Source organism: Leuciscus leuciscus (genome assembly GCF_965113295.1).
Source record: "Leuciscus leuciscus genome assembly, chromosome: 2".
Classification (NCBI taxonomy): domain Eukaryota; kingdom Metazoa; phylum Chordata; class Actinopteri; order Cypriniformes; family Leuciscidae; genus Leuciscus; species Leuciscus leuciscus.
The window spans coordinates 7,365,694-7,392,746 of record NC_138726.1 but is presented as its reverse complement, the minus strand read 5'-3'; the positions used below and the strand labels follow the sequence as shown (position 1 = coordinate 7,392,746).

The window sequence follows — 27,053 nt, the reverse complement described above, 5'->3', positions numbered from 1 at the left end:
TATCGAAGCATCGAATCTTCGACTATTCGGGGTCACCCCTAATAATTACATAAGTACATCATGATTATTGGTGGATTTTAACTGTAATAAAATTCTAGCACAACTTTTTTTTAGAAAAGCGGCAAATTTGATAATTTTCGGCCATCAAAAATCAGCAAAATCAGTTGGACTGAAAACACACACACACACACACACACACACACACACACACACACACACACACACACACACACACACACACACACACACACACACACACACACACACACACACACACACACACACACACACACACACACACACACACACACACACACACACACACACACACACACGCACACACACGCACACACACACACACACATCCTTCCATCACAGGAATAAATTACATTTTAAAATACATTACAATATAAAACAGTTATTTCGAATAATATTCCACAACATTGATGTTTTTACTGTATTTTTTATTAAATAAAGCCTTGATGAGAATAATAGACTTCTTTCAAAGACATTTAAAAAAAATCATAATTATTTCAAACTTTGTAGTGTATATACATATCTCAAGCAAAGTAACACTTTGAATAACTTTTAGAACAATCCATCTGAATTAAATGTCCATTGTCCAGTGTCAGTTTTGTACTTTATTACAAAACATCATGACACACACAGACACTTCAGTCTCAGACATCACGTGATGTCCTGATAAATACACAGGCAGAAATGTCAGTGTTGGTCTGTAGAAGCGCTGCTGATGTTTTCTTCCTCGTTCTCCTCCACATGCTCCTCCTGTGGTTTCTGCAGGTCTTTCTCACTACAGTGCTCCCAAACCTCCGTCTCAATGTACTCCTTCTGCTGCTCGCCGTCACCCCGCGTCCTGCACGGTTTGTTCCTGTAGTGCAGAAACAATTCAGAACCATCTTAGACTGGATGGATGAAGCATCTCATCAATGGGATTGTTTATGTTGCCAATTTCATTGTAGAAATGTGCAATTCACAGCTTTTATTATCCAGACAGCACCATAGTTTTGGCTCAGATCCGGCTCACATCTGGTACTCATGGAATCCACATGTACCAGATGTGGCCCGCCGACACTGTTGCTGTCTGGGTTGGCTACTGATATGACTGAACATTTAATGTGAGTGGATATGATTAAAACATGTTTATTCTCAGGATTTAAACTTTTCAATGAGTGAAAAAAAGTCTATAATTAAAAATTAGCTCTGGAATTGTGTGGATTTGCTCTGAAGTTCAGAACCTAACATTTGGATAAAGTTAATAATTGAAGAACTTACGTTTTGAAATAGTAAAGTGCTATAAATACAGCAAGCATGACTGCAAAGGTGACCGTGATCAGTAAGGCCGCTGGAACAGCTGCAAATCAGAAAAGAGATAAGAGTAAATGCAAGACAGCTTTGGGGTTTAAAGTCACCATGAAATCAAAATGGACAAATTCTTTTTTTCTTTTTCTTTTTTTAATGGAATATTACGTGTTTATTATTTAGGATTTATCCGTGCACATCATCTTATATATATATATATAATCTCATGACCTTTCATCAAAATTATTTCCCCTCCTCAACAATCCAATCATTTCCTGATGGACAAAATCTAGTCCCGCCCTTCATTTCACTCGATTATACATCACAATAAGGACAATTGTAACAATAGACTTTTGCAACTTCCATTTCATGCATGAAAGTCTATGTGAACCAGAAGTTGCGACCGACTGTATTTTCTGAGTGAAACGGAATATTGAATGAGAAAAATAGAGGGCGTGGCTTGTTTTTTCCTTTGGGAATTGATTGGATCTTGAAAAGCAGGTGTTCCATTCAGCACGCTATTTATTTATTTATTTTTGTGCATTAATTTGCATGGATAAATTGTTTTCCACAAGACTAGTAGTAATGTGCTCTAGTGAAATAAATAGGATCGATTTTGATTTCATGCCGACATTAACTGAACATTAACTTCTGTCGTATTGAAAGCAGCAGTTTACCATCCATTGTGGTGCCGCTCATGGGCAGATGTTCCCCTTCATCATCCATGTGGTTAACGGAGGAACCGTGAGAGAGTGAAGAAGGAACCGAGGAAGAAACGGACCTGAGTGGAGACGATGGGGAAGGTTGTTTAGAAAATGGGGTTTTCCTCAGATGAACTCCAGATTGAGCAGTGGGAAAAACTGATGAATGTGTTGTGATTGGCTTTCTTGTTGTTCTGGTTGCGGCAGCCTGGTTTTGTATCTCGAAATCTGCAACCAAACACAACCAAAAGGCTTGTTACATAACAGACATGGCTCAGTGGTTACATTCACCTCGATCAAGCATTTACCAATTCATCCCACTCACTGCCTTCCGTTTTACCACATCCCTGGCCCTCATAGGAAACCAATCTGTGATGATGTCACATCCAGAATTTCCTATTTACTTGGCACACTAACAATTTGTGTTGATTTGATGCCAAATGACACACAAACTTTGAAAGGAGTACATACAAAAAAATATGCATCAGAAATTTGGACCCAGGTATTTATTTGCAATCAATAGGTCTCATTCACTAACCACACGTGTGCACGTTTCTACGTAAAATCTGTGTATAAACATTAATGATTCATCATCACGTTTACATCAAAATTGATTCTAAATTTGCTCTAAAACTCTTAGCATGAACTGAAAACACATGTACTCAATAGTCAGTGGCCTTAGAAACTTGAAATTTTGGTTACACTTTATTTACAGTGTAATTATATATTTAAGTACTGAGTAATATTAAGCAACTACATGTACTTACTATAGGGTTAGGGTAGGATTAGGATTTGGTTGAGGATTAGTTACATGTAATTATGCATAATTTACTGTTATAACTATGGTAAGTACATGTAACATATGTAACAAGGACACTGCAAAATAAAGTGTTACCGACATTTTTTAAAACACATAGTTAGCAATGGAATAATTAAATTTACATTTACATTTATTCATTTAGCTGACGCTTTTATCCGAAGCGACTTACAATTGCTATATATGTCAGAGGTCGCACGCCTCTGGAGCAACTAGGGGTTAAGTGTCTTGCTCAGGGACACATTGGTGTCTCACAGTGGATTCGAACCCGGGTCTCTCACACCAAAGGCATGTGTCTTATCCATTGCGCCACCACCACCCCATATTAAATGACAATACTACAAAAGTATGAATTAGCATTTTCATATTTCTGTGAAATGAACGAACTTGAAAAGGAGTACATAAAACGTATTGGCTTTTTTATTATTAATTTACAATCAATGGGACTCATTCACTAACCACATGTATGCACATCTTTGTGCATAAAATCTGTGTATGAACCTTAATGATTCGTCATTTATTTTGCATTCAAATTCAAATAAAATTCTAAATTTGCTCTAAAATATTGCACCAATATTGCATAAATCACATACTCAGTTGCCTTAGAAGCTAGAAATTTTAAAAAGCCTATGTTTTAAAAAATAGAATTAGTGTCTAACTAGTGACTACACAAAAATATGTATTATTTCTGAGCAATAATAAATAAAATAAAACAGGCACAGCTCATGAAAAGCTCATCCATATAAAACTGTTAATATAGTTTTAATTGGTTTAATTTGAAAATGGCACACTGTGCTTTACTGAAAAGTGAATGCCAAAGATCAGCCCTTGCATGGAGATGATTATGCCGTATTTTATGCAAATTACTATCACACGATGCATATTTAGAATATGACAAATTCATTAAAGGTACACTATGTAACTTTTGTCCCTCTAGCGGTTAAAAAACAACTGTGCGCTTCGGCTCTGCGTGACTGCGGATGAATATGGTTCTCCTGCTGCTCATAAAACATTCACTATAGGCTTAAGAGATATAACCAGTTTAGATGGAAAAGATCTCAAGCTGACGAGCTGAAGACGTTACAGTAGCTTTACCCATTAACATACACGGACCAGTGCTTCCTTGAAAATATATTTCAGCACAGCGCCTCAACAGCCATAATCAAATTTACCTTCACAATACATAATGCTTTACAATCAACTTTGTTAGAGAGCTGCATATGACAATTTATTGTTCAATATAATGCCTTACTAACCCATTGAGTAATAAACACGCCATCTCCGCATCGCTTTTACAACGTTTCAAAACCCTCAGTTCTCGCTGTCTCCAAAAAGCCAACCTGATCGAATTTGTACGAATTAGCCACATTTTACTCACTATTAAAAATAATTCGTACGACTTGGTCGTGAGATAGCGTTGGAAAAGCCGAGCCAATGTTGATTCTTGTTTTATTACGAGCTGTCGCGTTCTCTTTTTGCCAGCAGACGCTCCTCTGTTTGTTTGTTTTTTTAAACGGGTGATTCCCCGGAGGTTGAGATTTAGCTGCTCCATGTCAAACTTTCTCACTCATTGTGACAACTAACCTTTTCTCTAATTACAGAAATGACGAGACACGCACGGGCGAGTGACGTATGTATGCAATTTCCTGCGAAACCATCGCGTTACGTCGAAAATATAAAGACTTATAATAGGCTTACCATAGTGAATCAGGGTAAGACAAAACACGTTTTGGAGGTAGGATTGATGATGTATTGACTCGTTATTTAAATGTTGTTAATTTTGAACAAAAAAAGGTTACAAAGTATACCTTTAAGAAAAAAAATATGTGTGTATACGTGATTGCCAATCATGGATCCGTAACCTAACCACAGTATCGAACAATTATTCAAAGTCAAGCCAAATATTTTACCTGTTGAATTGAAGCAAAACACATCAAATTCTTTATCTGGATTTGCACGCCACACGACAATCCCAGTCTTGCCACTGCCACAGTTCGCTTTAACCTGAACTCGGGGAACAACAGCTATTTGCTCGTCTATCCACCCGAACCTGAGATTTAAAAAGAAAAAATGTTAATTAAATTGACAATTTAATGTGTTTATTATAATGGTCCATTCAGCATTGTATATTGTTTTTACCTGCATGACTCCAGACCATGTTTCTGTGCCTCTGTCACCTGTGCTTTGCTTGCAATAGTCAAACCGAGATGCTCACAAAGATCTCTGGCTGCCGATGCATTTAAGGCGTATTCCTTTCCAATGGAAATTTCTGTTACACCGGAGATGGCTTGTTTAGGGTTCACTGCCCATTAGAGGAACAAAAAAGAAATATAATGCAGTTAATTCTGTATTACAAACTGTTAAAGGTGAGTCAAAATAGTGAAATTGTAATATTATTTATAAAAGTCATTTATAAAGTCATTCCATATAATCTAGGCATTCAATATAGACATCTCATTAAAAGTAGTAAACATCCAAAGATGATTAAGATAAATAAATGCCCTTACCTTTTACCAAATTGATGTCAAAAGTTAGACTAGACATGAATAAACTATTGAAAAGTGTCGTCTTCATCATCATCATCATCCAGACTCTTGCCATGGTGGTGAAGTCTGTTCACTGTGAGTTTCTGAGCAAAGTGTGATCTCTGATGTGTCCTGAGTGCCAAGCGGAGAGGTTATAGGGAGGCTAAACTCCCCAGGGGAGCGGCCTGTGCGTAGAGGGGCGGTTATTACATAAATGACCCGTACAAAGTGTCATGACCAAGCCAGCGCAGTGGGAAGAGGAAACAGGAGGTGCGCTGGCATCTATGAGGGACTGGGCTCTTCAGGAGTCTGCTTCAGGCCAAGGCGAGAATGTTTTCACCATGAAAACACCCAGTGATGATTGAAGACCTGCTGACGCACTGCACCACACAGTCAAACGTTTACATCCTTTGTGTCATAGCAAGAACGGTAGAAATCCGTAACCAATGGCAGGAAATCCATAAGCCAGAGGAAAATGGTCCAGTCATTTCATATCAATTTTATTTTACAGTGTCCTTGTTACATATGTTACTTGTACTTGCTCAATTACATGAAACTACCGGTAACCCTGAACCACAACCTATTCATAATCCCATATAAGTGCATATTGTTAATTAATATTACCCAGCATTAAAATGTATAATTTTACTGTAACACTGACACCTTAAAATAAAGTGTAACCCAACTTTGTCTCGGATGTTTTTCCTAAATTCCCTGAGACAACTGATCACTATGGAAGCCAATTTTCAATAATGACAAACAGTTGAAACTATTAAATCAAAATGATGACATTAAAGGTCAAAATTATGAGATACTAAGTCATAATAATGACATAAAAGTAAACAATTATGAGATAAAAAGTCATAATTATTACAAAAAGCTGAAATGAAGATATACTAAGTAAAAGTAATAATTATGACAAAAAGTCAAACTTATGAGATACAAGTAAGTCATAATTATGACGTTAAAAAATCATAAGAAATCATACTTTGATAAATCATAATGATTCTGCAAAAGTCACAATTATGAGATAAACTGATCACTAATGATCAGTTTATCTCATAATTTCTCATAATCTCTACACAAGAAAAAAAATCATGCTTTGGTAAATTATAATGAGATTAATGAGAAAAACTATGAGATAAAAAAGTCATAATTAGAGATACAAATTTTAAATTAGGACATTAAAAGTCAAAATTATGAGATACTAATTCATAATTGTGACAAAAAGTAAAACATTATGAGATAAAAGTCAACTATTACAAAAGGTTTAAATTCTGAGATACTAATAAGTAAAAGTCATAATTATGACATGAAAAACCATAAGAAAAAAAAAATCATGCATTGGTAAATCATAATTGCCATAAAAGTCATAATTATGATCACCAATGAAGCCTATCTCCACACAAGAAAAACATTATGCTTTGGTAAATCATTATGACAAACAAACAAAACTATGAGATCAAAAAGCCATAATTATGAGATAAACAAATTTAAATTATGAGATAAAAATACGTAATTATGTTTTAATTAAAATTAAAATAATAAGTCAGAATTCTGACATAAAAAGTTAAAAATTATGAGTTAAAAAATGTAATTATGACAAAGTCTGAATCATGACAAAAAAGTAAAAAACTTTTCAGACTTTTATCTCATAATATGACATCTCATTATAATTAAATGATTATATGATTTATCAAAGTTTTTTTTTTATGTGGCAGAAATAGGCATTTTGAAATCTCAGATTTTTTGCCATATCATGGCAAAGTGTGAGACATTTCTTCTAAAACACAAGCGATCTATGTGAAATTACTTGGGTCTTTTTCTTGATAGAATAATTTAAGAAGGAGACAAGCAAAAGTCTCCATTTAGCAACCTATGAAGAAAACATGAGATTACAGTTTTTTTCGATTGCTAAACGACAGTGAGCACAACTGGAGCTACATGTGCAAAACTCTAACTACAGTCTGCACTACCAACAGTCACCTGTGCTAAACAGTTCACATCACCTGCAAAACTCTTTCAGAGCAACACAACTCTTAAAGGGATAGTTCACTTTGAAATTAATTTTTGGTATGTTTTAGCTTACCTCAAAGGCATCCAAGATGTAGGTGTCTTTTTTTCCGCAGTAGTTTCAATTTTGATATTTTTAGGTCAAACCGTTCTTGTCTGTCAGTCATATAATGCAGGTCTATGGTCACTGTCTCAAAACAGCATGCACAAAGTCCAAATTAAACAATTCCCCATCGTCCAAATTAAACAATTCCCCGTCGTAAGTACACATTGATGGCTTAAGACACGAAACGAGCGGTTTGTGTGAGAAAACGAACAGTATTTATATAGTTTTTGTCCTCTTGTAAACACACACACCCAAATGATCAGAGGACGCGGGTGCTTCGGTCTGCGCAAGCGCCGGAAAGCGACGGAAAAGGTCAGAGGGCGCGGGCGCTTTGATCTGCGCAAGCGCCGGAAATAATCTCTCGCGCATGTACGTCACTCATTGTTTACACAGAACAGAGATTGTAGGTAAAACGGCTAATCGAAATGGTTCTAATTTGCGCTTATCCAGGATGTTTAAACCGACGTAAAAGAAAACAATTTCGTATGCTCGCGCAAACTCATCCGGGAGTGGTGAGTTTTCACGAATTCCCAATTTATAATCCTTCCCTCTTGAAGTTATGGTTGATCGCTCTTCGGCTGGATATCAACACACCCATAAACGTACTAAAGTTGAGGAGGGTCTGCAGCGATCATTTTTCCCCTGATGATTTTATAAACCAAGGAGAGGATCGCATAGTACTGACATCATCAGCTGTGCCTATGGTGTTTTCTCATCCAACGGAGGTATGTGAACAACGTCTTTGTATGTGTCCTTTGTATTTGTAAAGCTGGCATTACATGAAATGAGCAATAAAATGTATTTCTGCACCATATAGTTGGTAAGAATGGTTTTACATGAGAGAGTTATAAGATATGTTATAAGAAGAGAAGATATGTGTAGCCTATACTAAGCAGCTGCTAGTCAAACCAATGTGAAACTATGTGTACTACTCATAAGGGTGCAGTCAATGATACTACTACTACTACTAGCCTAATAATAATAATAATAGTAATAGACAGTGTGGATTCACGAGAGATAATTTCCGGCGCTTGCGCAGATCGAAGCGCCCGCGCCCTCTGACCTTTTCCGTCGCTTTCCGGCGCTTGCGCAGACCGAAGCACCCGCGTCCTCTGATCATTTGGGTGTGTGTGTTTACAAGAGGACAAAAACTATATAAATACTGTTCGTTTTCTCACACAAACCGCTCGTTTCGTGTCTTAAGCCATCAATGTGTACTTACGATGGGGAATTGTTTAATTTGGACGATGGGCAATTGTTTAATTTGGACTTTGTGCATGCTGTTTTGAGACAGTGACCATAGACCTGCATTATATGACTGACAGACAAGAACGGTTTGACCTAAAAATATCAAAATTGAAACTACTCCGAAAAAAAAGACACCTACATCTTGGATGCCTTTGAGGTAAGCTAAAACATACCAAAAATTAATTTCAAAGTGAACTATCCCTTTAACACACGGCTCAAAACAGGCTCAGTGCAGCCAAACACTATACACAACCCTCACTGAGATAACACACACACTGTCACTCAGAACACACTGAGAGGAAACACACTACACACAACCCTCACTGAGATAACACACACTGTCCCTCAGAACACACTGAGAGGAAACACACTCGCATCAAACACCAATACAGAAAATACAAACTTTTCATCTTTACAGTTTGAACAATTTCAGTGACTTCATACAAAGTAATATTTTCTTGAAAGAAAAGAGTGACATTCTTTCACATGATTTATTTAAATTTTTAGAACATAACAATTCTTTAAGGTAAATGAAAATGAGCAGTTTGCTTCAATAGTCTGGAGTCATTTACGGAATTACAGTAATGAGAAAAAAAAGGTAGAAACTAAAAGTACATACTGTAATTCGAACAAATAATTGAGGGGCTAATCCTGCCTCTCTCTAGCATCAGGCCACAGGTTTTCATCAACATCACATCTAATGTTCTCTCTTGCCATGCACCTGGGGAAGAACCTTCTGGAGTGCCTTATCCATCCCTGGCTGTCCTCTGGACTCGTGTCCTCACATCCAGCACGCATCCGCCCTCTCACTGCCACCCTTCTCCCTCCACGAACCCGTCTTCCTTGTTCCATTTCCAAAATTAGTCTTTCTGAGCTCTCTCTCTCTCTCTCTCTCTCTCTATATATATATATATGTGTGTGTGTGTGTGTGTGTGTGTGTTCACTAACAAGTCTAAAACAATCCTTTTTTGCAGTCAGCAGTGTTTGAAAGGCACAAGGCTGAAATCTATTCTGTTTTGAATGTGTGGTTCACAGTTTTGACAGCAGTGTGTTAGCATTTGAACAAAGTGCTGTAAATCCACAGTGTTGTGCAGGTTGTGGTTAAAGTCATGGGATAAGTGTGTAGAGTTTTGAAAACTGTGTTCAAGCAATGAAAAATGAACTAGAGTTTGGTCCACATGAACTGCTGCTGTGCAGACTGTAGTTAGAGTTTTGCACATGTGACTCCAGTTGTGCCCACCGTCGTTTAGCAATCGAAAAAAACTGTAAAGAGATTTTACTGTTCATTTGACTATTCATCTGACAGTTCATTTAGCTATATGAATTTTTTTAATCTGTTTTTATTTTTATTGGTGTCACCTAATAGAGACGTGTTCAGTGATATTGCAAAATTTAATTTTCAGTGACTCTTAATATGTGTGACATTTATCAATTTGAAGAAGAGTGTAGCAGCTCTGAATTGATTCTCTGTTGTTTATGAAGACGGCTCAGATAGATGATGTGCTTAGATCTCTGTGACCTCTTGAGTTGTTTGTTTCGGCTTTGGCATCTCAAATGGACAATTTCCTCTTGTTCCCTTGTGCTTGCTTATTAAAGGGCTGATCTAACTTCCTGTGATATAACGCAGACACAGCTCTATCCCACTTCCGGCAAAACATCTCTCCAACACACACACACTAACAATCATACAACATCATCATCTCACTGCCAGGAAGTGGCTTGGAAAAAATGTGCAAATAATTTCTCTGGAAAGAACCTGACAAGAATATTTTGCCCGTATAAACAGAAAAAATATATATTTTAAAGAATTTTCAATGTTTTGGACAAAGAAAATAACACAATATTGTTGCACTGTAAAATGTCATTTTCATTACTGAGAAAATGTATTATTATTATTATTTTATATATTATTATATATTTATAATAAAATTATATTATTTAAATATACATAGTACATCTCGGTTCCATTTGTTGTACTTGACTCATTAAATATGTATGTATGTATATAATAATAATAATAAAAAAATTACAAGTAAAATATCTCTTAAGTATATTCCCATTAATATGAAATTGTTTTAGCACACCAGGGTGACTAGGAGCATGACATTGTCTAGCTATGACTTCTTGTTTCACAGGAGTTTAAATATGAGGAAACACAAAGGCCAAATTCCCTTAATCATCCATCACAATGAGTAAAACCAAAGAATATAGTTCTGATGTGCATCAAAAGATTGTTGAGCATCACAAAATAGAAAGTGGCTGTAAGGAAAAATAGATAAAGGGCCCTATTTTAACGATCTGAAACGCAAGTGTCAAAGCGCAAAGCGCAAGTAACTTTGTGGGCGGGTCTCGGCGCTGTTGCTATTTTCCCGGCGGGATAAATGACTCTTGCGCCAGGCGCAAATCTAAAATGGGTTGGTCTGAAGTAGCTTCATTATTCATAGGTGTGGTTTGGGCGTAACGTGAAATAAACCAATCAGAGCGTCATCTCACATTCCCTTTAAGAGCAGATGCGCTTTTTCCATAGCGGATTGCTATTGTAACGGCGGATTTGCCAGGCGCGCGCCAGGAGCGGTTCACAGCCAAGGAGAGCAACGCTCTCGTCACGGCCGTAAAAGAGAGAAGTTACATTGAAATGGAGAAACCCACCCAAATTAACTTCGGTTAATTTGGGTAAATGTGTAAGCTAGATGTATGCTTTTATAATAAATTGTTTATCTATCTATCTATCTATCTATCTATCTATCTATCTATCTATCTATCTATCTATCTATCTATCTATCTATCTATCTATCTATCTATCTATCTATCTATCTATCTATCTATCTATCTATCTATCGTAATAATGTATGATTTGCAAAAATGAAAACTGCTGCTTCTGTGTAGATGAGAGAATCAAAGTGCGCGTTGTGCACACGCTACATTGATTATGGCCAAGCATGCGCCCTTAAAATAGCCTATGAATAACATGCGCAACGCGCCACTGACTTTAAACTATTTTTTCCTGGTTAGTGGCGCAATTGTTTTCTAAACCTGCAAAATAGCAAGAAGGAACGTTTGCGCCGGAACACGCCTCCTCTTTGCGCTGAACCGCCCCCGGGAGCGCAAGTGTATTTCTTAGTTAACCGACGTGCTTCTGTGGAGGGAAAAGTCCGCTTTGCGCGGGTGCAAAATAGGAATGATACATGCGTCGGTGTACAAAGTCACTTGCGCTGGGTGCAAGATAGGGCCCAAAGAATTGAAAATCCCCCATTTTGACCATCGGGGCAATAATTAAGAAGGAAGTTCCAATCAACTAAAGATGTTACGAATCTGCCAGATATAGAGGACGTGTGTCTGTATTGTCTTTATTCACGGTGAGGAAGAACGTTTGAGTGGCCAAAGACTCTCCAAGCATCACAGATGGAGAATTGCAGAGATTACTTGAGTCTTGGCGGTCAGAAAGCCTAAAAAAAATATCAAACAACCCCTACATCCCCACATGTTGTTTCGGAGGGTTTCAAGAAAAATCCTCCTCGCTCCTCCAAAAATAAACTCCAGCATATTCAGTTGTCCGACACGACTGGAACTTCAAAAGGGACCGGATTCTACGGTCAGGTGAAACTAAAAAAAGGGCTCTTTGGCAGCAAACCCACAAGATAAAAAGAATAAAAAGCACCCCATGCCTACGGTTAGGTTAAATATACTGCTGGATCTTATATGTTGTGGGCTTTTTTTTTTTTTTTTTTGCTGGAGGTCCTGGACATCTTGTTCAGATACATGGTGTGATGGGTTCTAGCAAATACCAATAGACAGAAAATCAAAACCTGACAGCCTAGAAATCTTATATTTATAATCTTCTTTTTTAAAATATTTGTTTGTTTTGGACCATGTGTGTTCTTAATAAAGCTTTGATTGATTGATTGATTGATTGATTATAATGGGCCGTGGTTGGATCGTCAACTAAATCTCAGAGTATTCGTAGACTGTCTGCTTAATTTCTGCTAACACTTTATTTTGATGGTTCCCAAACAGACATTCTAATGAGAGCTAATTGACATGTAGTTGCAAAGTTTCTTATAGTTAGTAGAACTAGTGCAAAATGCCCGTGCAAAATCAGTTTTTGTGTGTGTTTTTAGTAATTGTTGATTTGGTGCCCGTGAAAGAGACTGTGAATGCATTGAATTCAGGGAGCATGCTAGGTTACTACAAATGATGGCTGTGAATAAAATATAATATTCAGAACTAATATTATAAAAACAGTGTATATTTTCAGAATGTTTATTTTTAAACCACAACCTTCTTGGGGCTTCTTTGACCGATACAACCCTCTAATGTCAGAATGTTCATTTTTAAACCACAACCTTCTGCGAATAACAGACACACAGACAGACAGACGTTTCTGTAATTTATAGATAGATAGATGTCTAAAGTGGACTATCGAAATAAAGTGGACCCTTAAACACTAAATCTCCCACTGAACATTAATCTGGCACAAAAAAACATTTTATAACACTTAATTTTAGCATTTACTCTCCCTTTTAAGTGTCATGGCAAGTATGCTGGGAAATAGACATCCCAGCCCATATTTGTCTAAATTAAAAGAAACAAGTTCATAGAAATTAAAACAATGAAACAATTCAACATACTTAAAATGTGTCAGTTTTGTGAACTCAAAAAACAAAACAAAAAACAAAAAAATACTCATAAAAGTTAATTTGATGGAACTAATTTGTATAATTTAAGTTGGCCCTACTCAAACCAGTTAATTATTTTGAACGTTAGGGTTTACAGTGGGTGTGCATTAGTTTTCAATTATTCCACTTATACTACGGTTACCACACCTCAAAACAATGTTCAAATGGTGTATTTAAAGACATTTTTCTCCTTAAAATACTCTTGTGTGTAGGACTAATTTTCTTACGAATCTCATCCAAAGCATCCATTGCTAATTCTAAAATGTCATTTTAGAGCTAGCAATGGAGGCTTGAGCCACTGATAGCAGACTAATGTAGTTCAGTTATAGAGAGAGAGAGAGAGAGAGAGAGAGAGAGAGAGAGAGAGAGAGAGAGAGAGAGAGAGAGAGAGATTAAGTGTATGTGAATTACCTGTGTACCAAAATAAATTTTGTGGCAAAAAACATGGAAATAATGTGTTGTTGTTCGTTTTGGTTCTTTTGCTGTTGTAGGCTGTAAGGACATTTGAAATAACTGAAATCATGTGGCGAAGTAATATGGACATGTAATGCGGTCAAGACCTGCCTGGATCTACTTTAGCTGTGCTTTCCCAGAAAATAATTGCACACCTTAGAATGTTTGTCAACCAATCAGATTCAAGCATTCAGCAGCCCTGTAGTATAAGCATAATTAACCGTTATTACATACACTGTAGTACCGTGTAACTGCGTCACCTCAAAATAAATTAATAATTTTGTTTTTCTTTTGAAATGGGATCAATAATTTTTTTTGTAAAATTCCCCTATTTACTATATTGTGAAAAACCGGAGCAATAAATATCGCATGCACTCCAGAAACAAACAGGCCTGATTTTCAAACACCTTTATTACAAGGTGAAGTGGCACAACAGTAAACACAAGCACACATGTGCAAATATGAATTCTTTCATGCTAGTTAAAAGTGCTCTTCAAAGTTGTGAAAAATTCTGTACTATTAAAATCAGTGCTCTGAAGGCACAAGCCCACACACAACCGTCATCTACCAGCTGCAAAATATTGCACTTCAGGATCTACCTTGGAATGTCAATTCAAATAAACAACATAGACAATTGCAAAGAATTTAAAACATACTGTACCAAATTCTGTATTAAATATTGGAGTTAATATTTCAAATATATATATTTCACAAAACCTGAGAAGTTTAATCATAAGGTTTGAGTGGTATAATCATATATCAACTGTGACATTAGTCGCATAAAACGTTTCTCTGCAGTAACTTTCCCAACCTCAAGTAATATAACTTATCAATGCAAATCTGATTCCTCATCTAAGCACACTTGGTCCCTAAACAATAACAGGTAGTTCTGCTATTTACTAAATGCAGTGTGAAAGACTCGTAGAAACAATATGACTTGTGTTTGATGAGGGAATAATGTCATTCAGGGGCAGGAGTCTTTGACCCTACATTCAGTCCAAAAAACTTCTTCTTGCCTGGAATGGCGGACTTCTCTGCAGACGTGTCTCCGCTGTCGCTGTAGCGGCTACTGAAGAAGTTTATGACATTGACCAATACGAATGAAGCAAAGAACAGAGTGAGGACAATCCAAAGCACCCGATTCCGTCGGAAGAATTTGGGGCATATCCGGTCAATGACCTCTAATGCCTCCTCAAACCTGCTGAAATAAAGCACAAAAGCAACATGACTAGAGATTTACTGAAAAAAATAAATGTGACAGCCAAACACTTTGAAGTCAGGGTTACCTATTAGACTTCCTGTCTTTATCGGTTTCTTCTTCAGACTCCTGCTTCTCTTCTGCTTTCTCTTCCTCCTCGTTCAGCTCCTGAAGTTCTTTAGATCTCTTAAGTCCTTCTTGGTATCTGCAGTGAAGATGTTTATAATACAGTAGACTAATTAATGTACAGTAGAAGCTTATTTTGATTTGTAAAGCTTAAAAATGTTTAATAAAGCTTAAAAGAATGCATTTATGCAGTATGCTGTGCTATTTAGCTTTTATTGAAATCAAAATATCATGCTTTTGTGGTCTATGTAGTCTAATGTCTTTGTTCAATCCTGATATATTGTCACATTTACCCCTTTAAAACTTGTTTTTTTTCACATTTAAAAGAAACATAAAAACAGAAGTTTTAATTACGTATTTTTTATAAAGAAATATATTTAGCAAGGTTTAAATGATATTTTAAAGTATATTAAAATAGAAAACAGTTATTTTAAATTGTAATCCTATTTCACAAAATTACTGTTTTTACTGTATCAAATAAATGCAGCCTTGTTGAGCATAAGAGACTTTGATAACACTTTACAATAAGGTCTCATTTGTTAACATTAGTTAATGTATTAACGAATATGAGCAATTACTAATATGAACAAATACAACATATGATTTTAATAATGAGTAAATGTTGAAATTAGCATTAACTAAGATTAAAAAATGCTGTAGAGGTGCAGTTCATTATTAGTTCATGCTAACTAAAGTAGTTAACTAATGTTAACTAATGAAACCTTATTGTAAAGTGTTACCATGACTTCTTTTAAAAACATAAAAAAATCTGACCAACCCCAAACTTTAGAACGCTAGTGTACAGTATATTTGCCTCATCAAGCTCAATAGCTCAACTGTCATATAGAAAAAATATGGAACTTTCTTTCTTTTTTTTACAGAAAAATTATTATTCTTGGCATAAAGCACAAGAATGACTGTTAATAATGTGATGCGGTGCAATATTTGCTTGCTGTCTAATAAAGCTGACCTTTTTTGCATCTTCAAATCATACACATTTTAAGTAGCCTACAGTTTATGAATTCCAAACTTAATGAAACAGGGTTGAAATAATTTAGTGCTATAATAAAGCTCTAACAACATATTTAGGACTAAGGATATGGTTTAAAAAAAAAAAAAAAAAAAAACCCTTTTAAGGTAAAACATATTTGTTGAGCACTAATCTCATGAGATTTTAATGAGATCTTGCCGAACTCACAATTAAATAACATATTTCAATTCAGCAACAAAATCTGACATGAACTGTCCCATAAAGGTGGTTTCGGTTGCACTTTATTTTACAGAGTACTTACCTTAAAAAGTTCTGGTTGATGTAAAGTAAATGCATGGGATAAGGTTAGGTTTAGGGGTAGGTTCAGGGTTAGTACCTAGTTATTGTAATTACAGGACTGTAAAATAAATTTCTAAAATAGCATTAAAAAAACGTATTTTCAGGCTAGACCAGCCAATGCGCATGTGCAGTCCTAAGCACGAGTCTCAGGTTTCGATGTGAACCGGAGCTTCTAAAGGCAGCTGCAGTGATGCAATGACTTTATCAATCAGTGATTGGCTCTTTTACTTAGAAGGCGGGACTTATTCTGCCAAATTGTGCGTTGCAGTTTCTCCTATTCATAAGTAATAGGACTGAACAGTCTTTCTATATCTATAGTCTTTTCTAATACTCTAATGAGAGTTAGTTGACATATTTGCAAAGTTACCTATAGTTAGCAGAATGTCTAAATTCGACTATCGAAATAAAGTGTAACTCATACATTTGTTGACAACCAATCAATATTGAGGTGGAAGCATCCTAATATGGTGGTCCCCAATTTTACCCAACCTTGGTTTTCAAAAGAAGTGATAAAAATGGCACTGTTTCTAGAGAATGTTTTACAATTATGCAACTGCATGATATGTAACTAGTCACTGTGCATCCACACAGATTAAAACACCAAGCGTGTTACCCTTTGTTATACGCTTCTTCTTCAATCTTGGCTTTGATCTCTTCTGTAATCTTCTCTGGACTGCAGACAACTTTGGTTGGCGTTGCTTCACTTTCCTGCTCCGTCAGAGGGTTTCCACTGCTTTGTTTCACATAGGAAAGGAAAGATAGGGATGGCGCAATAAAAAAATTGCCATTACGCAGATGTGTGTGAACAACACAACTGGCTCGCTCAGCTCATAACCACAGGTAATAACAAAAATAACCTCTGCCCTAAAGGAGATTCTTAAATGCCACATGGCACACATACCACTGCAGCTCTGACAAAGGTGTGACATGAAATGTTTAAACGTCCTTTGGGAGGTCTTTAAACATCACTCGGTTTAGAATAGCACGCATCTTACCAGATTGTTATTGTCTTTCTGTCTTTGAGTTAAAACTCGGCATTTGGATATGACAGTACGGTGACAAGCTCTTTACCTTTTCTTATTAAAACAAAATGGTCGGACACTGATGACTGCTTTTTGTCAAACGTTCCTGTTCAAATGTTTATATTTAATCACAAAATAGGATGTAAAACTGAGTGCAGATGGGACTTTTATGGGACTTCTTGTGTGCTATTTTAAGCACATAAAAAAAAAAAACCGAGAAGGTTGGGTAAGTTATAATCTTTCATTTGCCATGCAAATAAAGGTTCTTTATTGGCATCTGTGGTTCCATGGAACATTCTGAAAAATAAAGGTTCCAAAAAGGGGGGTTTTCAGCAATGCCATTGAACCGGCAAATGAGGTTCTCCAAATAACCTTTCAGTGACCACTCATAACCAATAACCACTTTTTTCCCTATGTGTGGAGAACCTTTTTCCACTATAAAGAACCTTTTGTGCAATGGAAAGGTTCTATGGATATTAAAGGTTCTTCATGGAACCACTGATGCTAATAAAGAACCTTTCCATTGCACAAAAGGTTCTTTATAGTGGAAAAAGGTTCTTCAGATTATTAAGTTCTTCACATAAAATTATTCCTTTAAGAACTATTCACTTAAAGGGATAGTTCACCCAAAAAATGTAATTCTGTCATTATTTACTCACCCTCATTTCGTTCCAAACCCATAAGACTTTTGTTCGTCTTCGGAACACAAATGAAGATCTTTTTGATCAAATCAGAGAGCTTTCTGTCCGTCCATTGACAGCTACGCAAAAAGTTAATGCTTCAAAAAGTTCATAAAGAGATCGTAAAACTAATCCATGTGAATTGAGCGGTTTAGTCCAAATTTTCTGAAGAGACACGATCGCTTTATGTGATGAACAGATTGAATTTAGGCTTTTATTCACATATTCACAAGGTTCTCTGGAGAACCTGGAGATCTCTGAAAAAACCCCTAGGAACCTTTATTTTTAAGGGTGTAGGTGAATAAGCTTCTTTAGATGGGCTTCCTATCCAACATGTAATCATGCAACATTTTCCTGACGCGAATATTTTGACAAGGCTCAAAATGATGCATAGTTTTAAGGAAACTGAGGTTACCTAGGTTGTCTAGGAATACAGTACAATTCCAAAGCATAACTTGATGAATGCGTGATCATGTACATAGTTTATGGGGAATGTGACAGCACAGTCGAGAAAGGCAGTGACTTACGGTCTGTCAGGCACATCTTGTTGTGTAGGGTCTGACGAACTGCCATTCTTAATGGTGTTTGCCTCACACTTAAAACAAAAGTAGAATACAATCAAGTAAGAAGTCTCATTTTGATGAATGGCTTTGGCCTCAAATGTTCACCTTGATAATATGCCACATGTAGGGAACTTAACAATAAGGCATCATTAATAACACGTGTCTGCTGACGAGACAGTGTGCTTGAGATAGGACTCACCACCACAGGAAGGGCACCGGGTGCAACATTAGGGCCAGCGGGGACCGGCGTCTGTCCCGGGATGTTCAGCAGATTAAACTTGGGAACTACAGCTACACTGACTCTCCGTCTGGGCAAAGCCTTAGAGAGACAAAGACACACTCTCTGAAAATACTTCATCATATGAACATGTTTACTCACGTTCTCTCTCTCTCTGATCTACATTATTGATGTTATTGGTACATGATTAAAAATCAAGGATTTTCAATGGTTGTTTGCTGCACCTTTGGTTCAGCAATCATATTTTTAGAGATTTAAAAAGTGTTATATTACAGGTTCTTCAGATCAGTGTACTTGTTAACAGAAGTAAAGTGAAGCCAAACATGGTTCTTCGCATCTCCACATTTTCTATGAACCATGAAACTTAAAGATCCCATGAAACCAAAACTAGACTTTTGTTGCTTCCAGTCTTCAAACTTATCTACATGCTAGTGTACTCCTAAAGTTAACAAAATAACTTTCAGCAAATATACATTACCGTTTAACAGTTTGGGGTTAGTATGTTTTTTTTTAAATGAAATAAATAAATTATTTTATTGAGCAAGGATGTATTAAAATGGTCAAAAGTGACAGTATAGACATTTATAATGTTACAAAAGATGTCTATTTAAAATACTGTAAATCATTTCAATTCATCTAAGAATCCTGAAAAAATAAAATGAAAAAAAGTATTAAGCAGCACAAGTGTTAGACATTGATGATAATAAGAAATGTTTGAGCAGCAAATTATCATATTAGGATAATTTCTGAAGGATCATGTGACACTGAAGACTGGAGTAATGATGCTAAAAAAAAATGGAGGTTTGCATCACTGGAATAAATTACATTTTAACATACACCGATAAGCCAAAACAGTATGACCACCTGTCTAATATGCTGTTGGTTCTCCGTGTGCTGCCAAAACAGCGCCGACCCACCGAGGCATGGACTCTACAAGAGCCCTGAAGATGTCCTGTGGTCTCTGATCCTTCATGTCCTGTATCCTGCGAGCAAGAGCCGCCATGGATCAAACTTGTTGGTCCAGCATATCCCACAGATGCTCAATTGGATTTAGATTTGGGGAAATTGAAGGCCAGGGCAAGCAACACCTTGAACTCTTCATCATGTTCCTCAAACCATTCCTGAACAATGAATGCAGTGTGGCAGGGTGCATTATCCTGCTGAAAGACTTCACTTCCTCTAGGGAACATCATTGTCATGATGCAACAATGTTTAGATAGATGGCACGTGTCAAATGTACGTTCAAATGAATGGCCGACCCAGGGTTTCCCAGCAGAACATTGACCAGAGCATCACACTCCCTCCACTGGCTTCTTGTCGTCCCACAGTGTATCCTGGTGCATCACTTTCCCAGGTAAACAGCGCACACCTACACAGTCATCCATGTGATGTAAAAGAAAATGGAACTGTAGGTGCTTTCGATGGTGCACAGGGTTTATCATAGGCACTCTGATTGGTCTACTCAGCCCCATACGCAGCAGATGCACTGTGTTGTGTCACATTCCTGCCATTACCATCATTAAACTTTTGTGTGACTTTTATTTTGTGCCACAGTCGGGATAGCTTTCGTTGCCCTCATGCATCAATGAGCCTCGGCCTGGTTTGTCCCTCCTCGGATCACTGTTGGTAAATTCTCCCCACCGCTGACCGGGAGCAACACACAAGCCTTGTTTCAGAAATACTCTGACCCAGTCGCCTTGCCATAACAATGTGTCCCTTGTCAAAGTTTCTCAGATCTTTATTCCTGCCCATTTCTCCTGCATCCAACACGTTGATTACGAGAGCCGATAGTTTGCTTCCCATTTAATCCACCCAGACCTTAATATGTGGCCTTGTTAGGAGATGATCAACAATATTCGCTTCACCTGTGACTGGTCATAATGTTTTGGATCAGTGTATATTAAAATAGAATACAGTTGTTTTGTACCAATATTTAGTTGAATCAATATTTCACGATATTAGTGTTTTTACTGTAATTTAGATCATTAAATGCAGACTTGTTGAGTCATCCTTTTAAGAAAACATTATGAAAATCGTAGTGAGCCCAAACTTTTGAATGGCAGTGTACCTATTTAAAATGTAATGCGAGTCCTCTTACATGACTTACAGTCTCACCGTTTGTGTAAAACGGAATAAAACGATTACTATTACTATAACTATTACTAAAACTATAATAAAACTATTAACAAGTCATCTTGTACTTTGAGGCATATCCAAATTGGTATCCAATAAAATGTCCTTTAGAATGAAAATGTTCTTCCTAATACTTTCTTGATCTAGCAGGCACATCTAAATAATTGCAAACCAAAAGCTATTGACCATTAAAAAAACTTCCTGTTCTAGTTGGAAGAAACTCGGAAAACTTATAGAAAAGTTTTCCTAAGGCATCAGGCTTTTTGAATTCTTTAGGAACAGACTTCTGCCTACCTTTCCCATTTGCAGAGACATGGATCTTGATGTACGTGGAACACCATCATCTGTACGAAATGCATAAGTGAAATATGAAACATGAACAGGCATGTTTTGGGGGCAAGACAACTGTGGTTTTGAAGCCCTGGATGATTTCCATTTACCTCCAGTGTCTATTGAACCCCCATAGCAGCGGTTGGAGTTTTGGTTGGCGAGTTTCTTGAACTCCATCAGCTCAGCGTGGTCCTTCTCATACGTCCTCTTCAGATTCTCCACGTACTGCATCATAACCTCAGTGGCCTTGTTCATTCTCTTCTCCTGCCACGGCCAAAGCAAAGGCACATTATCACATGCACAATCTACTGGGTACTGTGCATCTCCAGAACTCTGGGATTTTTGGTCGAAAAATAAAAAAGGTAACTGTGTCTTTATCTCGGAATTCAGATTTTTTTTTCAAGACATAAACTCGCAATTGTGAGAAATAAAGTTAAAATTGCAAGATTTAAACTCGCAATTGCGAGAAAAAAGTCAGAATTGCGAGATATAAACTTGCAATTGTAATTAAAACAAAAATCTGAATTATGAGGTAAAATGTTACAATTAGCTATTTACATTTTTATTCTATGGAAGAAACAAGCTTCCATACAAGATGATATTCTTAAAATAAAATGATTATCTCCCAAAAAAGGATATAGTAGTTGCTAGGTCTCTGACTAATGTTGTTGCTGGACCAGCAAGGATGTTAATTCAGGGTCATGTCTTAAATGACGTTGAGAAAATGATCAAATATTTAATCCGTGTCACACACTCATTTTCTACTATGCAAATCTACTATGCAAAAGTAGACTTCAAATGCATTTGTTAAAATAAATGTGATGAGTATTTGAGGGTGTTAATAAGATGTTCATTCTATGATCATTCACCCTCAAAAATATTTGTATCATCGGTCACTATAAAGTTACGGGATGTAAGAGCAAGGCATTGTGAGTTGAGGTAATGATACTTGCAGTGAACCCATGCAGGGCATAATAGTGTCACCACAAGCAACAGACATACCGCTGAGCCCTTCTCTGTTAACTTGGTTTACTTTAGCTTGCACATTAACCTAAGGGCAAGCATGACACTTAGCTAAATCTATCACAAACATCTCTTATCTGCCAGAAAATAAACATTCCCATCTAGTGCCTCCACCAAGACAAAGGATAGTTTTCTCATGAAAACATGAAGAGCACTTCAGCCGAGAGAGACTCTGAAGGAAAATTTCTCCAAAATCTCTTTTGCATAAAAAGCACAGCTCACACAGAAGGCCCTTTCAAACCAAGCAGCTTTCTGTTGGTCACTGCAGTGAATTTGTGCAACCAACTTGAACATGAGTGTAATCTGTGTGGGGAACTTTTTTGCCCTCACGTGAAACTCCCAGTCGTGCGGATCCCTATTGGAATGACTGAATTTTATCCACAAAATGTGACCACACCATCACACAATATTCCTGATCACGGAGATTCGTATTTAAATAACTGGATTTCGCCCCGGAAAAATTGTGTAGAGCAATGGTAAAGTTTCAGGACACATTTACCATTGTTCGGCAATTTTTTAAGGGGAAAATTCTGTTCCCTATCGTCCGGTCACTACGACGTACGACGATACACATTGGCGTGAAATCATTTGCATCAGCTGCGCAGCCTCGCAGCGCGGGTATTTAACGAGCAGCTGGTGCGATTGCACTTCAGCTTTTTGCTTCGGAGCCAAGCACTTCGATGCGTTCTACCAGAGTGACTTCAAGACAAGCCTTTTTCGGATCTCTCCTTCCCGGTGCGGGCGTTACAGCACGGCAGCGCGAGCAGTCTTCTCTTCTTTCTCTATTCTTTTTTCTCGGTCTTTTTTTTTGTTTTGTTTCACATACTGAGCAAAAAAAAAAAGCTGTTATAACGGCTGGTAAGGTGCGCCGTCAGAGCGCTCAAAAGCTGTTCTTACAGCTGGTAAGACCTGCCAGCAAGAGAGAGAGAGAGCGCACAGACAGGTGCACATTCCTGTCTGTGTTCGCAGTGACTGTTCCCCTGCGTGTTTCAGCACCAGTGAGAGCAGTCCCTAAAAGAGCTTACACAGATAGAGAGCGTCTTTTTAAAGATGACTTTCTATCTGTGTGTTTCTGGATGCGGTCGTTACCTGGGTTCACGGGATGGTCACGAGCGCTGCCTCGTGTGTCTGGGCATTAAACACGCTGAGGCAGCATTTGTGGATGAGTCATGTACCCATTGTGGGAAGATGTTCATCGCGGAGCTGCGGTCGAGACTCACGTTCCTGCCAAGGGGCGGAGTCCCCGTGCCTCTGCCTCGATCCAATCCTCCTCAGAGAGTTGCTTCGGGCAGTGACACGGGTGACCTGAGGATTACGGTGAGCGCGTCTCCTTCGGGGAACCAACCCCCTAGGAGCCCTCACCCCTCTCATGCTCCGCAGCCAGTTGAGCCCCCATTGGAGAAAGCTGGACCATCCTCGCGATGTGTACCGGTTGTCTCCTTTGGGGCTCCCTGTGAAGATCAGATGTCGATCGCTGCATCGGAGGTGGGTCAGACTTCTCTGCCTCCTTCGGGTGTGCCAGCGGTGCCTGAGACGGACCCGGAGATGATGGCCATGCTTTCCCGGGCCGCCAACAGGGTCGGGCTCGTGTGGAATCCTCCACCGTGTCCCGAACCCTCGAGGTTGGATGATTGGTATCTCGGGGTGGCGCGTGCTGGTTCTCAGCAACCCACCCCAGTGCCTTTCTTCCCGGAAGTGCATGAGGAGCTTACGGGGACATGGATGGCACCTTTCACTGCCAGAAACCGTCCCGGTGGCTCCTCCTCCCTTCACCATCCTTGATGGCGGGGCGGCTAAGGGATACACGCGTATCCCGCCAGTGGAACGGGCCGTTGCTATGCAGCTGTGCCCTAAGTCCACTTGGCGTGGAGAACCGTGTCTTCCTTCCCGGGCCTGTAAGTACTCGTCGGATTTAACCGGCAAGGCTTACAAGGCCTGTGGGGAAGCTGCCTCTGCCATGCACGCTATGGCGTTGCTGCAGGTCCATCAGGCCAAGGCACTGAAGGACCTGCACGAGGGTGGTCACGATCCCCAAGTTCTTCAGGAACTTCTCATCGCGACGGACCTCGCGCTTCGTGCGACGAAGGTGACCGCGCGGTTGGTGGGTCGTGCGATGTCCACCTTGGTGGTCCAGGAACGCCATCTCTGGCTGTGTCTGGCCGACATGAGGGAGACCGACAAGCTCCGGTTCCTTAACTCCCCCGTGTTTCAGACCGGCCTCTTCGGCGACGCGGTCGAGAACTTTGCCCAGCAGTTCTCGGCTGTACAAAAGCAGACTGAGGCCATCAAACATATCCTGCCGCGGCGGCCAGCTGCGGCCCCCACCCCACCGCCTGCGGCCCCTCAGTCTGCTCGTTGCAGAGGGCGGCCTCCTGCGTCTGCCCCTGCTCCCGCGCCGCCGCAGCAGCCTCCATCTAAACGGCGCCGTGGAGCCAGTCGCAGGCGGGCCGCCCCGCCCATCCAGGACCCCGCTAAGAAGGGCGGCAAAGCCAGGAACAAGTGGCCCTAGGATGGGCGACCCAGAGATGGCAGGGACTGCTCTCCAGGAGACGATGACCGCATCACTCCATCCCCCGGAAGAGGGCCGGGTGGAAAATCTTTGTTTTCCTTTTGTTTTTGTTCCGCCGCTGGCCTCAACACCAGCGGTACCCAAATTTTCAATAAAAGAGCAGTTTCTTCCGTCTCTGGGTCCGAAGAGGGCCCGGAGAGCAGTGGGCCTTCAGGATGCTCCCTTTGAGCCTTTGCAGTCAGCAGACTTAAAGCTTCTCTCCTTGAAGACTTTGCTGCTGATTGCACTGGCCTCGATCAAGAGGGTAGGGGACCTGCAAGCATTTTCGGCCGACGAATCGTGCCTAGAGTTCGGGCCGGGTGACAACCATGTTTTACTGAGACCCCGGCCCGGCTATGTGCCCAAGGTTCCTACCACTCCCTTTAGAGATCAGGTAGTGAACCTGCAAGCGCTGACCCTGGAGGAGGCAGACCCAGCCCTGGCTTTGCTCTGTCCCGTTCGCGCTCTGCGTATGTACGTGGACAGAACTCAAAGCATCAGGACCTCAGACCAGCTCTTTGTCTGTTTCGGAGGCCAGCAGAAGGGAAAGGCTGTCTCCAAGCAGAGGATGGTCCACTGGATAGTGGATGCCATCGCCTTGGCTTACCAAGCTCAAGGCGTGCCCTGCCCGCTCAGGTTGCATGCACACTCCACGAGAGGCGTTGCATCCTCCTGGGCGCTGGCACGTGGCTCCTCGCTAATAGATATCTGTAGAGCTGCGGGCTGGGCGACACCTAACACGTTTGCTAGATTCTATAGCCTACGTGTAGAGCCCGTGTCCTCCCGTGTTCTCACCCTAAACGGGTAGAAGCACTGTGAGTACCGGCTCTGTCGGCTTGCTGCATCCTACTGTGCAACCTTATTACTCCAGAGTCAAAACCTGTTGAGTCCTCCAAACACCCTCGGCCCGGACATGGCGGAGTGTCCGGTGCCAGGCCTTTATCCGCTGAATCCTTGGGCACGCTTCCCAGTGTTATCCAATATCTCACTGTATGGGTTATCACGGAACAACAGTGACGGATACTCTCAGTGTAAGCCCTCTCCTATCGTCCTTCCGGGCAAGAAGGTGTGGAGGCTTAAACAGGGCGCTGGATGGGGTGCAGCAGCTGTGGCGCTTTGGTAGGGATTCCTATTCGTCGTTCACCACGACGTACGTCGTAGTGACCGGACGATAGGGAACGTCTCGGTTACATATGGTAACCCTCGTTCCCTGAGGGAGGGAACGGAGACGTACGTCCCGTCGCCACATCTGCTGCTACCCGCCGGGGCGACCAGCTTTTCAGGCTTGGCTCCTCAGCAAAAAATTGAAGTGCAAAAAACCAGCTGCTCGTTAAATACCCGCGCTGCGAGGCTGCGCAGCTGATGCAAATGATTGCACGCCAATGTGTATTGGCTTGTTTTAGTTTCACTCGAAGTAGATTGGCCTCTCTAGCGAGATTCCTATTCGTCGTTGACCACGACGTACGTCTCCGTTCCCTCCCTCACGGAACGAGGGTTACCATATGTAACCGAGACGTTTTGCGTGTAGGTGTGGACACATTTACTGTTGCTCGTGGGCGAAATCCATTTTTTTCAACAGGAATCTGTGGATTTGAGAGTTTTGCGTGAGGTTGAAAAAGTTCCCCACGTAGATTTCACTCGTGTTCATGTTGGTCAGTGCAGCTGCTTGGATTGAAAGTGACTACTATACAGTATGAGCAGAACTTAATATATCTATTTGCTATTGACAAAGGACCTGTTTTTACATGCACAATTTAGCTAATGTGACCACATCTAAAAAAGTTCCCCACTCATCGAGTTTAGTTGGTCACGTGAATTCGCTACTTTGACCAACAAAATGCTGCTGGGCTTGAAAGTAACTTCTGTGTGAGTTGTGCATCATTCATCGCTACACTACGGACAATTGAGCTTTTTTGCCTCCAAAGTTTCACTGAAATTTGGTTCAAGTGACCGCAGCTTTAGAAGTTCACATGAAGTTATGACGCTGGAGTGTTGAGCATCTC

The 27,053-nt window shown here is 39.5% G+C and overlaps 3 protein-coding genes across 3 annotated transcripts in view; 1 reads left to right on the top strand and 2 right to left on the bottom strand.

Moving 5' to 3' along the window:
* Window positions 1-447: 447 nt before the first annotated feature.
* lyve1a (lymphatic vessel endothelial hyaluronic receptor 1a) lies at window positions 448-5,504 on the bottom strand. The gene is made up of 6 exons (XM_082162073.1): window positions 5,346-5,504; window positions 4,978-5,140; window positions 4,749-4,888; window positions 1,998-2,249; window positions 1,294-1,372; window positions 448-889 (listed from the first exon to the last, which is right to left on the bottom strand). Exons 1-6 carry the CDS (start codon window positions 5,437-5,439, stop codon window positions 724-726), a joined length of 894 nt encoding a protein of 297 aa, XP_082018199.1. The 5' UTR covers window positions 5,440-5,504; the 3' UTR covers window positions 448-723.
* An 8,748-nt stretch (window positions 5,505-14,252) lies between these two features.
* mrvi1 (murine retrovirus integration site 1 homolog) overlaps window positions 14,253-27,053 on the bottom strand; it is a 52,010-nt gene continuing 39,209 nt past the window's right edge. Inside the window, exons 27-33 of the mRNA XM_082162015.1 lie at window positions 21,590-21,743; window positions 21,444-21,493; window positions 18,978-19,097; window positions 18,743-18,810; window positions 17,127-17,246; window positions 15,146-15,262; window positions 14,253-15,060 (exon numbers count right to left, since the gene is read on the bottom strand). Of these exons, the coding sequence (XP_082018141.1) occupies window positions 14,820-15,060; window positions 15,146-15,262; window positions 17,127-17,246; window positions 18,743-18,810; window positions 18,978-19,097; window positions 21,444-21,493; window positions 21,590-21,743 (870 nt within the window). The 3' untranslated portion in view covers window positions 14,253-14,819. The remainder of the gene's footprint in view (window positions 15,061-15,145; window positions 15,263-17,126; window positions 17,247-18,742; window positions 18,811-18,977; window positions 19,098-21,443; window positions 21,494-21,589; window positions 21,744-27,053) is intronic.
* Window positions 21,751-27,047, top strand: LOC309493013 (uncharacterized protein). Its single transcript, XM_082162075.1, has 2 exons — window positions 21,751-26,255; window positions 26,564-27,047. The coding sequence occupies exon 1, from the start codon at window positions 24,130-24,132 to the stop codon at window positions 25,009-25,011; it is 882 nt and encodes a 293-aa protein (XP_082018201.1). The 5' UTR covers window positions 21,751-24,129; the 3' UTR covers window positions 25,012-26,255; window positions 26,564-27,047.

What these genes read in the sequence shown, in the direction of transcription:
- lyve1a (XM_082162073.1), bottom strand. Translation starts at nt 5,439, where the DNA reads ATGGCAAGAGTCTGGATGATGATGATGATGAAGACGACACTTTTCAAT. An exon ending in GTTTTGCTTCAATTCAACAG is followed by an intron (nt 2,250 to 4,748) that starts GTAAAATATTTG and finishes GTTTGGTTGCAG; the next exon opens with ATTTCGAGATACAAAACCAG. An exon ending in GAGCGGCACCACAATGGATG is followed by an intron (nt 1,373 to 1,997) that starts GTAAACTGCTGC and finishes TCTGATTTGCAG; the next exon opens with CTGTTCCAGCGGCCTTACTG.
- LOC309493013 (XM_082162075.1), top strand. Translation starts at nt 24,130, where the DNA reads ATGATTGGTATCTCGGGGTGGCGCGTGCTGGTTCTCAGCAACCCACCC.